Source organism: Perissodus microlepis, chromosome 3 (genome assembly GCF_051167445.1).
Source record: "Perissodus microlepis isolate ML-2025 ecotype Zambia chromosome 3, ASM5116744v1, whole genome shotgun sequence".
Classification (NCBI taxonomy): domain Eukaryota; kingdom Metazoa; phylum Chordata; class Actinopteri; order Cichliformes; family Cichlidae; genus Perissodus; species Perissodus microlepis.
This window is the reverse complement of record NC_140463.1, coordinates 10,889,047-10,904,482: the sequence shown is the minus strand read 5'-3', so window position 1 is coordinate 10,904,482 and position 15,436 is coordinate 10,889,047. Positions and strand designations below refer to the sequence as shown.

Here is a 15,436-nt window from a genome sequence, read left to right as displayed (position 1 = left end):
CGGCCCGTCCGCCGCCTCTAATTTCCCGCAGACGCGTAATCTGGCCTCCTGTTGCTGCAGCAGTCGGACCGCTCGCTCCGCGTCACTGGCGCTGTATCTTCCTCCCTCGAACGCCAAGCTCCACACAGTCTTATGTGTCACTGAGCACTCTCTGTAAATTACCACTCCCTTTCCTCTCAGGTGTGTCAAATTAGTAAAACGGGGAAAAAGGGCGGAGTCTCTCCAGGACAAATTGACAGATGCAACCAAAACATGCAGTATAAAAAATAAATAAGCACACTTCACATTAAAACACAGCAAAGCAAAACAACATCCGTCCTTCCCTGGATGACATCCCCCCACACTGAAATATTAGCAGTCCCTGCTAATGCTCCATCTCCCTATAACGCTCTGGTGGAATCCCACGCGTGGTCCTAGTGGACCGTCTAAGGGACATACCTGAGTCACTCTGGTGAGGTGACACACAGTCAGTAGGGGGTAAAAACCCATAAAACACTGGCACTGGGAAATCCGAAGGGCCTGTGGTCGGCTCCTCCGTAGGAGGGGTAAAGTCTGTTTGAGGAGCAATGCACACTTTTAAGGCATTCCTATGTAAAGTTTGTATATTACCCCCCTTTTCTGGTTTGACCTTATACACTAAGCCCGTATCTCCCACCTGTTCCAACACCACATACGGCTCAGGAGACCACCAGGAACACAGTTTTCCTTTGCCCTGTCTGTTTCGGTCACGTACCCAGACTCTCTCCCCGGGCAACAATGGGAGGGTACAACCTCTCTTCTGATACTGGCTTTTGTGTTGGGAGGCCGCACTATACATCCTCTGCCCAGCCAAACGGTAAGCTAGGGAGAGTTTCTGTCGATGAGAATACACCCACTCACTTACATCCTGCCTCGCCTGCTGGGGGGCCACGCCTAATGCCATGTCCACGGGAAGTCTCAAGTGTCGACCAAACATCAAATAGGCAGGCGCATAACCTGTGGAACTATGGATAGTATTATTATAAGCATGGACGAGTTCTGGCAGATTTCCTACCCACTGACTCTGTCTAACTGATTCTAGTGAGCGAAGCATGTTCAATAGGGTCTGATTGAAACGTTCTACACTACCATTCCCTGCAGGGTGGTAAGGTGTCGTGCGGCTTTTAGTTATACCATAGGTATCACAGAGTTGTTTCATTAATGCAGATTCGAAATTAGACCCACGGTCGGAGTGGAGTCGGCCTGGGCAACCGAACGGCTGTATCACATACTTCCACAAAGCCTTTATTGTAGTCTCTGCTGTTTGGTTTATTGTAGGGATAGCCCAAGCGAACCGTGTAAACAGATCAGTAACCACAAGTATGTTTTGATAAGTGTCAGTGGGCCGGCCTAAGGACAGAAAATCCATGCCTACAGCCTCCAAAGGGTATGAGACTGAAATAGGGTGCAGTGGAGCCCTAGGTTCTACCCTCTCCTTTTGTAGACTACAGGGGACACAACCCAGATGAACCTGCGCTTCCATGTTAACCCAGTAGAACCGCTGCCGTATCCGAGAGAGGGTTCAATCTACCCCCGCATGGGCAGCAGCCTCATGGATCTTCCGCCACACCTCATGGCACCTGGAACTAGGACACACAACTTGATAACGAGTCTCCTGGGTATATTCGTCCAACACTTTACGGCACAGTATTCCGTCTTTAATAAAAAGTATTTTTTGTTGCTGCAGGAGTTGTCGCACACCATGTGACAATGTCTGACGTTCTAACTTTGTGGGTGCGACCTGGGCTTCCAGAAGTTGCTTTACCACTTGAATATCCGGATCACGAGCTTGTGCTTCTGCCCAGTCACTCCCCTCTACCTCACAGGTCAATTCAATGGCTGCTGAAGTGACTCCACGCTCTGATCCAGCCCCCTCCGGGTGCTCTGCTGGGACAGTGGGGAATCGAGAAAGGGCATCAGCATTAATATTGCTCTTACCCGAACGATACTTGATCTCGTAGTCGAAAGAGGCCAGCTGGGCAACCCAACGTTGTTCTACTGCGCCCAAGCGAGCAGTCTGTAAATGGGCCACAGGGTTATTATCAGTATACACAACGAATCGTGCACCAGTCAGATAGTCTTTAAACTTTTCGGTAACTGCCCACTTAAGGGCTAACAGCTCCAACTTGAAGGAACTATAGTTGGCGTCATTCTGTTCCGTGTGGTGTAAGCTTCTGCTGGCGTACGCTATTACCCTTTCTTGGCCCTCTTGAACCTGGGCCAAAACGGCTCCCAGCCCGCGACCACTGGCGTCAGTATACACTATAAAGGGAAGAGAGTAATCTGCGTATGCTAAAACAGGTGCTTGCATTAAAGCTGCTTTGAGGGCCTCAAATGCTGTTTGACATTCTGGGGACCACTGCACTTTGCGATGGTCTGTTTTCTTGTTCACAGGGACCCCTGTCAATATTGCATTTAAAGGGCGTGCAATTTTAGCAAAGCCGGACACAAAACGTCTGTAGTAGCCAGCCAGGCCCAAAAAGGATCTGACTTGGCTGATGGTATCAGGGACCGGCCAATCCATCACTGCAGAAATCTTATCGGGGGGTCTGGTCTTACACCACACTTATCCACTACATGCCCCAGAAATTTCACCTCCTGTTGCAGGAACTTGCACTTGTTCGGCTGTAACTTCAACCCATGACACCACAGCCTCTGAAACACTTCATCTAGATGCTGTAAATGAGACGAAAAGTCAGGTGAATAAATGATAATGTCATCTAAGTACACCAATAAAGACTCTGCAATCTGTCCACTCAAACAGTGCTGCATCAGCCGTTGAAATGTAGCGGGTGCATTGCACAGACCAAACGGCATCCGCTCGAACTCAAACAACCCGACTGGGGTAGTAAAAGCAGTCTTTTCCCGGTCCGTCGGGTCCATTTGGACCTGCCAGTATCCGCTGGCTAAGTCCAGGGTGGAAAACCACTGCGCTCGAGTAAGGCTTGTCAATGTCTCTTCTATTCGTGGCAGAGGGAAAGCATCTTTATGTGTCACCGCATTCAATTTTCTGTAGTCCACACAGAACCTCCAGGTGCCATCTTTTTTTCTCACCAAAACAATGGGTGCATCCCACGGGCTACAGCTTTCCCGGATAACTCCCTTTTCCATCATACCTGCCAAGAGACTCCTCATTTCTTTATACATTGCAGGGGGCAAAGGACGATACCTCTCTCTAATGGGAGCTGCATCACCTGTGGGGATACAATGATGCACCAGGTCAGTCCTCCCAAAATCTTCGTCATCTTTAGAGAACACCTTCTCCCATTTAAGCAATAAAGCACGTAGCTCGCCCTGTTGCAGTTCAGACAGATCAGGTCTTTCAATCAGTTTACTCATCTCCTCAGGTAATCTCTCCTCTTCCGTGGGGGCGCCACTGTCGACCAGAGCCACCTCCACCACACCATCTGTCCCAAGGGACAGGCTCAGATCCTGTGAGCCATGTACGTCGGCCTCATCCACGCAGGATAGCTTTCCCAGTTTCTGGTAGCGACCTATAAAAAGAGGATAGGGGTGCGGGTTACAAATCCTCACTGGCACTCTCCCGGCCCTTACCATGACAAGGGTTCTCGCCACCCCCACATCAGGGGTTTCAGGCAGTGCCTCCACCAGGGCACAATAATCCGTTCCTTGCGGACCCGTCTGAGCCCGGCCCCACACCATTATTTCACTCCTCGGGGGAACTTTAATTTTGCGTCGGCCAGCTAGCCGTACATACCCCACCATTCCGTCCTCCACTCTATTTGCTTCTATCCGTCTGCATGTTGCGCAGTCAGTCCTCCAGGCCTGTTGATTCGTTAATTGCTGTGGGACAGGAGCAGTCTTTTCCGGCCACTTAAATACATTCCAACAGGCAGTCACAACATTCATACCAACAATCAGTGGGTGCGTGCAATGGTCATCTTTTACCACCACAACCCCACGTCCAGGAACCTTAACACCTTCTATTTCCATGTCCAGGACAGCATAGGTGGTATAGGGAATTTCCAGACCATTGGCGGCTCTCAGCTTAAAGGCGGTTGGAGTTTTCTCAAGCTTAGCCTGGGAAAAATGCTCATTAAACAAACTCTCCTGTATCAAAGTCACTTGTGATCCTGTATCTAACAAGCCTTGAAGCCCCGAAGATCACTATCTTCACTGTTGGACACTGCCCAATAAATGTTTCTGTGGCCCTTAATTCCTTAGGTGAACCAAAAGTCCCCGCCCCTCGGACCTCAGCAGCAGGGTCATCTAGTTTAAACTTGGCTGGGAAGACATGGAGGTCTGGCAAAACCTAGCTATATGTCCTGCTTGTTTACACCCCTCACAGATAGGCCGACCTTGTGCATCCCAGCTAGCATTTGATTGTCGCGGTCTTCTCCTAAACTGAGGTGCAGGCGGAAGAGTAGCTACAGCTGGCTGAGTGGAGCCTCTAATTTCTCTTATTAGCTCTTGTGCCAATCCCTTCATTTGTGCCTTGACATCCTCCAGTATCTCCTGCTTCAACACCTGTCTCCAATCTTCTTTCTGTTCAACCTTAAAAGGAGCATGAGACTTATTTACAGACAGGCAGGTTACCTCAGACTGGGGCTGTACATGTTCTGAGTCAAGCAGCAGTGCCTCCTGGCGTATGGCAGCAAAATCTTGATCTGGGTTACGCCGCACATAGACCTTCAGTGCCTCACTTACAGGGCCCTCCCGCAATCCTAGCAACAATTGATCTTGCAGGGCTGCATCAGAGGGAACATTATCTGGATCATGCTTTCGCAACCTACAGTATAATTATCTCAACTGCAAAATAAATGAAGATGTGCTTTCCCTTGGCGGCTCCACTGCTCTGTCCGTTTGGAGGAAGATTTCCCTCCTTTAAAAAAACACTGTGGAAATAAAATCACCTTCGCTCCGTTACATAATCATGTGGAAGAAGCTGCTCTGGTCAGATGAGACCAAAATGGAACTTTTTTGGCCAAAATGCAAAATGCTATGTGTGGCAGAAAACTAACACTGCACATCACTCTGAACACACCATCCCCACTGTCAAATATGGTGGTGGCAGCATCATGCTCTGGGGGTGCTTCTCTTCAGCAGGGACAGGGAAGCTGGTCAGAGTTGATGGGAAGATGGATGGAGCCAAATACAGGGCAATCTTGGAAGAAAACCTCTTGGAGTCTGCAAAAGACTTGAGACTAGGGCGGGGGTTCACCTTCCAGCAGGACAACGACCCTAAACATAAAGCCAGGGCAACAATGGAATGGTTTAAAACAAAACATTTCCATGTGTTAGAATGGCCCAGTCAAAGTCCAGATCTAAATCCAATCGAGAATCTGTGGCAAGATCTGAAAACTGCTGTTCACAAACGCTGTCCATCTAATCTGACTGAGCTGGAGCTGTTTTGCAAAGAAGAATGGGCAAGGATTTCAGTCTCTAGATGTGCAAAGCTGGTAGAGACAAACCCTAAAAGACTGGCAGCTGTAATTGCAGCAAAAGGTGGTTCTATAAAGTATTGACTTAGGGGGCTGAATAATTATGCATACCCCACTTTTCAGTTATTTATTTGTAAAAAATGTTTGGAATCATGTATGATTTTCGTTCCACTTCTCACGTGTACACCACTTTGTATTGGTCTTTCATGCGGAATTCCAATAAAACTTCTTCATGTTTGTGGCTGTAATGTGACAAAATGTGGAAAAGTTCAAAAGTTCAGCTCATACTCTTGCAAGCCACTGTATTTTATTCGATTATATATATATAGTATTTTATTTTATTCTATTCTATTGTGTACAGTATCTTATGGATATATTATTCCAGTGTTTTTTCTCAAATTTTTCTATGCAACTTGGCACTGTCCACTGCTGTAACAAAACAAATTTCTTATGCGTGGGACTAATAAAGGTTATCTTATCTTATCTTATCAGTACCATTCAGTACAGAGAGTTGGGGAATGACTGCAATCACAGCATTATAAGATGGTGAAAGAGGTGTGTTATGGGTTACCGATGATATATAAACAGGGTCTACGTTTAAGACCAATTGTGTGGATGATCAGCTTGGTCACTGATAAAACCTTGACGTTTCTGTCTTCTGTCCACAACCCATTTGTGAGCAGCTCCAAGATAAGATAACTCTTTATTGTCATTGCACAGTCATACATAGTACAGTAGTACAATGAAATTGGAAAACTGTCCTACGTCGGCACTACATATAACACGACACGATATGACACATCACAACGCAACAAACAACACAACACAGTATATTAACTTAGTATAAAAAGAAGAATAAGTGTATGTGTATTGCACACTATTATTATTGCACATTAATTATTATTGCACCTTGTTATAAATATAAATATTATTATTGTTATTGTTTTAAACATTGTTACCTCCCCCCTAAAAAAGTCCAGGGAGGTAGCCAGTCAGGTCAGCTATTTACATTGATCAGGGTTATTGCCCTGTTGTAAAAGCTGTCCTTGAGTCTATTTGTTCGGGACCTCAGCAGCCTGAACCTCCTGCCAGACGGCAGCAGCTTAAACACCCGGTGTCCTGGGTGTGTGCAGTCCCGTAAACACCACATCCAGAACACTTTGGATTTTGTTGAGAAGGTAAGAGATGTCATTATTGAACAGGTGAAACAATGGTTTCACCTGTTCATTAATACAGGGTGGGCCATTTATATGGATACACCGTAATAACATGGGAATGGTTGGTGATATTAAAGTCCTGTTTAGGGTCAAAAGACCCAGGGCCATGACAGATGACTGTAATCTCCCATGAGTAAAACACCATCAAAAAGCCATAGCATGGGAGGCGTTTGGAAAAGTGACAAGGGAGCACTGAATAGAGGGGCAAATATGTTTCCGGCGCCTGTGGCTCAGGGGGTTGGGAAGCGCATCTGTAACCGGAAGGTCGCGGTTCGATCCCCGTCGTTGTGTCCTTGGACAAGACACTTTACCCTACCGCCTACTAGTGTTGGCTATCGATGGCGCGATATGGCAGCCTCGCTTCTGTCAGTCTGCCCCTGGGCAGCTGTGGCTACAACTGTAGCTTGCCTCCACCAGTGTGTGAATGTGAGAGTGAATGAATAGTGGCATTGTAAAGCGCTTTGGGTGCCTTGAAAAGCGCTATATAAATCCAATCCATTATTATAGAAGAGGGGCCTGAAAACTGAAGGCTCTCCCTCCCATTCTACTTTTAAATACTCTAGGAACAACAAGTAAGCCTGCAGTGCGAGAGCAAAGTGCTTTAATAGGGTGATATGGTACTACAAGGTCATTAAGATAAGATGGGGCCTGATTATTTAAGGCCTTGTGTGGCGAGGCGTAGTCGGCGGTGCCGTGCGGACGCACCTGCACGGCATCCGCAATCACGCCCGCCTGGATAAATCTGCTCTCTCTTTCTAGTCCCTGTCAGTACTCTTGCTGTAGCATTTTGGATTAATTGAAGGCTTTTGTGCGCCGCCAGCGTGAAGACTGCGGGTCCAGACCGAGCTTCACCTGGATAGAATGGCGAACCTGGCGATGCTGCTCCAAGCCTGGTCAGCATCGCCGCTGCCCCCGCCGGTGTATCCTGACAGTGGGGAAGCGGTGGAGGAGCCGCGTGGGGCATCTCGGGAGCCGGAGGTGGTGGACGCGGCGCGAGGGGGTCCGCACCTGCTGGAAGAGGGAGAACAGCCGGGTGAAGGGCTGTTCCTGCTGGGAGCGGTGGAGGATCCGCTCCAACCGGAGGCGGCAGATGAGACGCGCGAGGGTCTGCGCCGGCCGGAGGAAGAGGAGCCACGCACAGAAGCGGCAGTGACAGAGGATGTGAACGAGGGTCCTGTCAAGCCGGGAGCAGTGGAGCAGCTGCTCCAGCCGGAGGCGATGGAGGAGCCGCGCGGGGAGATAGAGGTCCCCGTGTCAGGGGGTCCCGCGAGACACCAGCTGTTCCGACACAATGGACGCCAGTCCAGCCGCCAGTGAGTGGGGGCTCACGACCGTGCTTGCAGGGCCATGCCGGCCACCGCTGGAGGCGTGGCCGGCCTCCAGACCAGCGTCGCTGCCACCGCTGGAGGCGTGGACGGCCCCCGGAATGGACAGGGCCCTGTCGCCAGGTTGGAAGCCGGTTGGGGGGAGTAGGTTCGGCCGGATGGCTCCCCGGCCTCAATCGGGCGATGGGGGTGTGTGGCAAGGCGTAGTCGGCGGTGCCGTGCGGACTCACCTGCACGGCATCCGCAATCACACCCGCCTGGTAAAACACGGGGACTCAGGGGTTGGTGTGGTTTTTGTGGTGTGGTGTATTTGCGGCTGGCAGCTTGAGAGCTGCAGCCACATGTAATAAAATGGCTCAAAACTGTCACCCGTCGTCTCGCCGTGTCTCATTCACACCACACCTTGTATGTGAGGAGCAGGATTTTGAGTTCTGGATTTAACGGGGAGCTAATACAGGAGAAACCTGCTCTCTCTTTCTAGTCCCTGTCAGGACTCTTGCTGCAGCATTTTGAATTAATTGAAGGCTTTTCAGGGAGTTTTTAGGACATCCTGATAATAATGAATTACAGTAGTCCAGCCTGGAAGTAATAAATGCATGAACTAGTTTTTCAGCATCACTCTGAGACAGGATATTTCTAATTTTAGAGATGTTGCACCAATGGAAGAAAGCAGTCTTACATATTTGTTTATTATGTGCACCGGAGGACATGTCTTGGTCAAAAATGACTCCAAGGTTCCTCACAGTGTTACTGGAGGCCAAGGTAATGCCATCCAGAGTAAGAATCTGGTTAGATACTATATTTCTAAGATTTTCAGGGCAGAGTAATGTCCCCAGTACGTGACCTTTAACACTGTCAGCTGATTGAGACGCTGCCTCCTCTCAGATATGAGCTGATTGAAAGGCGTGAGGAAAACCTGATGGATGCCGAGAAGGTTACTGAGCGGTTTTATGTTTGGGACCACATCACTATCGCCCTACATGTGGAGAGAGGACAGGTATCTTCACTGCTCCTCCTCCTCACACACCTGAAGAAACATCAGGAACATTATTGTGTGTTTAATCATCTTAAAGCTGGAGGGAGCTTTTTGATTCTTGTCTTTCTGAGTTTTTGGTCTTTGTGTGTTTCTGCCAGAGTTGGTGTGTTTGGAGGTTTGATGACATCAGTGAAAATGAATAAATAAAAATGTTTTCTGTAAATAAACTTGAACGTTTCAGTTCTGTTTGAGTTTCATTTTGTAGGTTTTTTTGTGTAAAAATGTTGCTCGTCTTTTTCTCTCTGTTCATTTTCTTTTCCAGGTGCTGAAGTTTGATTCTGATGATCTGAGGAAGAACCTCACATTCTGTAAGCATGACGCTGTGACAGTCACACCTAAATCTGACTTTCATAATTACGAGAAGGCTCAAAACCTGGTGACTCGTTTGTGGCCACTGAAGAAGGAGGTTTCACTTCAGCAGAGAATCAGAGGTAATAAATCAATAATCAATAACAGGCTGAGTTCCTGCTTTACCTCCTGACACAGCCGATGAGCTGTGAGCTGTACAGGGAGTGCAGAATTATTAGGCAAGTTGTATTTTTGAGGAATAATTTTATTATTGAACAACAACCATGTTCTCAATGAACCCAAAAAACTCATTAATATCAAAGCTGAATGTTTTTGGAAGTAGTTTTTAGTTTGTTTTTAGTTTTAGCTATTTTAGGGGGATATCTGTGTGTGCAGGTGACTATTACTGTGCATAATTATTAGGCAACTTAACAAAAAACAAATATATACCCATTTCAATTATTTATTTTTACCAGTGACACCAATATAACATCTCCACATTCACAAATATACATTTCTGACATTCAAAAACAAAACAAAAACAAATCAGCGACCAATATAGCCACCTTTCTTTGCAAGGACACTCAAAAGCCTGCCATCCATGGATTCTGTCAGTGTTTTGATCTGTTCACCATCAACATTGCGTGCAGCAGCAACCACAGCCTCCCAGACACTGTTCAGAGAGGTGTACTGTTTTCCCTCCTTGTAAATCTCACATTTGATGATGGACCACAGGTTCTCAATGGGGTTCAGATCAGGTGAACAAGGAGGCCATGTCATTAGTTTTTCTTCTTTTATACCCTTTCTTGCCAGCCACGCTGTGGAGTACTTGGACGCGTGTGATGGAGCATTGTCCTGCATGAAAATCATGTTTTTCTTGAAGGATGCAGACTTCTTCCTGTACCACTGCTTGAAGAAGGTGTCTTCCAGAAACTGGCAGTAGGACTGGGAGTTGAGCTTGACTCCATCCTCAACCCGAAAAGGCCCCACAAGCTCATCTTTGATGATACCAGCCCAAACCAGTACTCCACCTCCACCTTGCTGGCGTCTGAGTCGGACTGGAGCTCTCTGCCCTTTACCAATCCAGCCACGGGCCCATCCATCTGGCCCATCAAGACTCACTCTCATTTCATCAGTCCATAAAACCTTAGAAAAACCAGTCTTGAGATATTTCTTGGCCCAGTCTTGACGTTTCAGCTTGTGTGTCTTGTTCAGTGGTGGTCGTCTTTCAGCCTTTCTTACCTTGGCCATGTCTCTGAGTATTGCACACCTTGTGCTTTTGGGCACTCCAGTGATGTTGCAGCTCTGAAATATGGCCAAACTGGTGGCAAGTGGCATCTTGGCAGCTGCACGCTTGACTTTTCTCAGTTCATGGGCAGTTATTTTGCGCCTTGGTTTTTCCACACGCTTCTTGCGACCCTGTTGACTATTTTGAATGAAACGCTTGATTGTTCGATGATCACGCTTCAGAAGCTTTGCAATTTTGAGACTGCTGCATCCCTCTGCAAGATATCTCACTATTTTTGACTTTTCTGAGCCTGTCAAGTCCTTCTTTTGACCCATTTTGCCAAAGGAAAGGACGTTGCCTAATAATTATGCACACCTGATATAGGGTGTTGATGTCATTAGACCACACCCCTTCTCATTACAGAGATGCACATCACCTAATATGCTTAATTGGTAGTAGGCTTTCGAGCCTATACAGCTTGGAGTAAGACAACATGCATGAAGAGGATGATGTGGACAAAATACTCATTTGCCTAATAATTCTGCACTCCCTGTAAACGTCTCCTAAACTAACCTTCCTCATCAACAGGCTTTAAAGACTCTCTGCGGTGAGACGACGCCCTCAGTCTGAGCTCTGCACACTTTGATCTTTTCTTTAATTTGAATAAATCAAACATAGAGCTTCATGTTGGTGTGGTTTAAACTCCTGACTGTGTATTTACAGGTTTTGAATGTTTTATATTGTTGTCATTTTTCATCACTTAGGCTGTCTGTGGGATTTCTCCACTTTTATTCTCCTTTTTCTGAGCGACTGCAGCATCAGCCGGCTGCACAGTGAACCATGGTGGAGGTTACCCACAAGGAAGCAGCCAAGAGGAAAGAACACAGAAAAACAGTTTGATGTGACTTTTTTATTCGATTAGTTTATTAGAGGTTTATTAAATAAATTTCCAAAGTGCACAGCAAAAGACCAAAGACAGATAAAACACACATGATGAGTATAAACATGTGATTATGTGTTTCACTGCACTCTGTCCTGTCTGCGTGTGATGTGTTCATGTGACTGAATTAAAGACAAATGACTTTGTACACAAAAAGTGGACAATAAAGTTGTTTTGAATATTGTGGGTGTTTTCCGTGGTGTTCAGGTGCCTTCACTGCTCCTCCTTCTTTCCTCCACTCTTCATACACCTGAAGCTTTTCACATCAGATCATTTGTTGCTGTCTTTGTTAAATTAGTCCAACATGTCACTAAAAGTGCTCCAAACGACCATCTGTTCCTGATTCTATCAAATGTGACGTGCAACAGTGCCACCCTGTGGTCAGAGAGGGTATTACACCCGCACTGAGGTTGAGAGAGGTGAAGCACGTGATCCTGTTATTTATTTTAAATATTTATATTGTAATCGCTTTTTTTCAGTTTACTTTCATCTGAGCAGCACATTTATTTAGCATTTAAATAAATACTGCTTTATGTTTGAGACAACACCACATCCATATACATCTAGAGACATTTCACTGTCAGGCTGTTAGCTAACCATTTGTGTTGCACTCAAATGCTGCAGTAGGAGTAGGAGGGAAAGGGTGAGCAGGTATAAAAGTGAGGTGAAGAAGAGATTCAGGCTTCTTCCCTTTTGTCTTCTGTGAGATGATTTTTGGCTTTTTATCTGCTCATTGTTGCCATGTTAGATGGATCATTCAGAAGGATGTTGATTGACATCATACGTCCACTGGATGCTGCTGTCCTGTTGGGTGATTATCATCAACACAGAACTCGGGGATTAGAGCATATTTAGACCTGGCTGTGTTCATCCTTCCTCCAACCTCTCCTCATCAAAGATAGAAGCAAATTCAGCTCACAGTAGGTTAGTTAGAAAGTAGAGTTCAGGTGATTTGGGTATTATTTTTTTTAATTAATTACAATTTTAAGAAATTGTAATTAGTTTTGGTGTAAATAGCTCAGGTTCCTCCAGCCTTTTAAAGTAACAGTTATATCATATTTGATTTGATTTCAGACAAAATGAGTCATCATATCATTTTGGGCGACCGTGGCTCAGGGGGTTGGGAAGCATATCTGTAACTGGAAGGTCGCCGGTTCGATCCCCGGGCTCTCTGTCCTGGTCGTTGTGTCCTTGGGCAAGACACTTTACCCTACTGCCTACTGGTGTTGGCCAGAGGGGCCGATGGCGCGATATGGCAGCCTCGCTTCTGTCAGTCTGTCCCAGGGCAGTTGTGGCTACAACTGTAGCTGCCTCCACCAGTGTGTGAGAGTGAATGAATAGTGGCATTATAAAGTGCTTTGGGTGCCTTGAAAAGCGCTATATAAATGCAATCCATTATTATTAAAACTAAACAACAAAGACAAAATATACAGACACGTGTTTCCAAGTTTATAAAACCTTGACACATACTTTGTGCCACCACATGTTAGAACTGGCAAAGCTTTTACTGTTGAACGTTGTTATGTCCCTCTGCAGCCCCTAATCATCTCAATGTGTTCAGCTGGTGCTAATTGGCCACACCTAGTCAGGTGTGGATAAAAGCATACCTGAGGCAAGCTTCCCGGGAAGCTCACTTGTCTTTGCCTTGGTGGGACCAGCCATTTTAGCCAACCTGGTATTCCATTTTAAGATAAAACCTCTTCTCACTAACACTCTGGTATTCATCTTTGTTTGTTTTTTTTGTTTTTTTTATGTTGCGGCTTTTGAGCCGGGTCGTAACAACGGCACATAAATTTGTACTTAGTTCTTCAGTAAGGCGCGAAAAGTTGGGACATTACTCATGAAAAAACATTTGACTTGCAGATGTCCGTCTTGGAAGTTTAAGGAAAATTCCTCCTCAGTTGTAGCGATCACAATAAAACTCTTTTTAGGGTTAAAAGCAATATCATACTGGGCACCATAACTAGCACTAACTGCAAGTATCTGCTGCAAACCAGCACTGAAAGGAGACAAAATTACCAAATCCTCAACGTACATTTAATGATAAACAAGAAGATTGCCCAGCATACACCCAGTTTTACATTCATTTAACTTGACAGCTGCTGATAATTGGTCTAAACCACCAGCTTTATTTGGAGGCATCCTCTTAATGGCAAGTTGTACTTTTCAGGTTGAATAGTCACGCCATTATTGAAACCAATATCAGATAAATGAAATATTTCACTCTTTACACAGTTAAGGATTTTGCTGTAATATTTTCTCCATATTTCAGCAACATTCTTCTTGCCAATAACCCCATCAATAGTTGATGACAATAACACCTTACTATTGTAAGTAAACTTTATTTGTTCCAAACTCATACACCTTATTGTGCTGAAATTTTGTTGCTATAGAATTTGCCCTCAGTATCTGCTCATTACTTTTAATGAAATGGACAGTGTTCTTAAATTTAGCCATAACATCTGTGACTGATCAGATTTGACCTGCAGGGCTACTCAGGCTTTTTCATATCAGGGCGAGCAGGAAAGACACTTGGACATTAAAGCACCCACATAAACTTCATCTGACCTCTGTGTTATCTGCTGTAAGACTCAGAGGACCAGAGATGAGGACTTTTCTTTTTATGAGAGAGCCGAACCAGACTTCCATCAGGATGCTGGGCCTGCAGATACAACAACAAACATCAGTCAGTTTGTCAAAGCTCCAGAAGTATGAGGAAATACAGTGTCATCAGTTCCCATCACTCATTCACAAACAAATATCATGCACGTGTTTTCTGTACTCATAAAACTGGACTTTGACTTTTTGCCCAAGGCTAATTGTGCCATTTAGATCCAAAGTTTAAAGTGTTCACAGGAAGCAATGACAGCCTGATAACTTTGTTGTTAAATGGACCTGCTATGAGTCTGGACCCCTTAAAGAAGGATCAGTCACAAGGACTTTTTCCTATAAGCTGGATACATTTAATCTTAATGGACATTGAATATTACTAAAACTTTGATATGAAGCATTGCAAGGTTAGGGTGAGGTTGTTTTAACAATCTGGGTCGAGGTACAGATGGAAACTATCAGAGCATTTTCTACATGTTACAAACTGTTGTTCTGCACTGTCATCCAGCATTTATATAAAGTACAGTGAGAGGTTTCCTTCAGTGTCTGAGTGTAATCAGCTTCACTTTAAGATCTAAGAAATGGTTCAACACAATAAAACCTTGTTCATGTAGTTGAAGATGAAATGGACAGTTTCTCTCTCACATAGTAGATCACTGCTGTGGATGAGATGGTGAATTTCAAATGTTTGTGTTTGTTTGCAAACACTTTTGGCAAGAATGTAGAATTGTGTCAATATTCTGGTATATTAGTATCTGTATTCACCATCTGAGGTACAGCACAAGCTGGTTTCCAATCCAGGAGATTGACACAAGATCAAACTCTGATGTGCATGGGTGCAACAGTCGAAACACAGATCATCTCTTAAGCGATCACTCTTTCACAAGTTGAGTCTCTTATTTTTCTGGGTCCAGCTCCTCGTCCACTGACGTCAGCTCCACAGACAGAACTCCGTGGACAGGTTTCCATGATGACCATTCTGCTGCTCGCTCTGCTGTGACCCTGCTGTGTGTCCGCTCTGCTTCACTTTTATAACAGGTGACTGAGCAGATGGTGAAGATGGGAAGATTTGGATAGGAAATAATACTAACCTTTCAAAATAAAAGCATGCAAATAATAAATATAGAACCATGTAAACTATCAAAACAACCGAATACAAGAAAATAAATAATTAAATTTACTTCTGCCCCATGACATATAGATGACAAAATGCAAGAGAGACACACAATAGTGTTGAGCTTTTCAAAGCTTCTTTCTGACATCTTGGCTTGAGCTGAACTAAACTGTGAGTGTGTTTAAACTTCTACAAAGGAAAGAGGTGTACTTCATAATGACTGTTAATGCAAAAAGAATCATTTTATTCCAATGATCT

General features: G+C 45.2%; 1 protein-coding gene across 1 annotated transcript; it reads right to left on the bottom strand.

The window, feature by feature from the left end:
* Positions 1-1,540: 1,540 nt before the first annotated feature.
* Positions 1,541-7,353, bottom strand: LOC146389871 (uncharacterized). The gene is made up of 5 exons (XM_084919935.1): positions 7,343-7,353; positions 4,576-4,768; positions 4,338-4,533; positions 3,601-4,127; positions 1,541-2,035 (listed from the first exon to the last, which is right to left on the bottom strand). Exons 1-5 carry the CDS (start codon positions 7,351-7,353, stop codon positions 1,541-1,543), a joined length of 1,422 nt encoding a protein of 473 aa, XP_084776061.1.
* Positions 7,354-15,436: the final 8,083 nt, after the last annotated feature.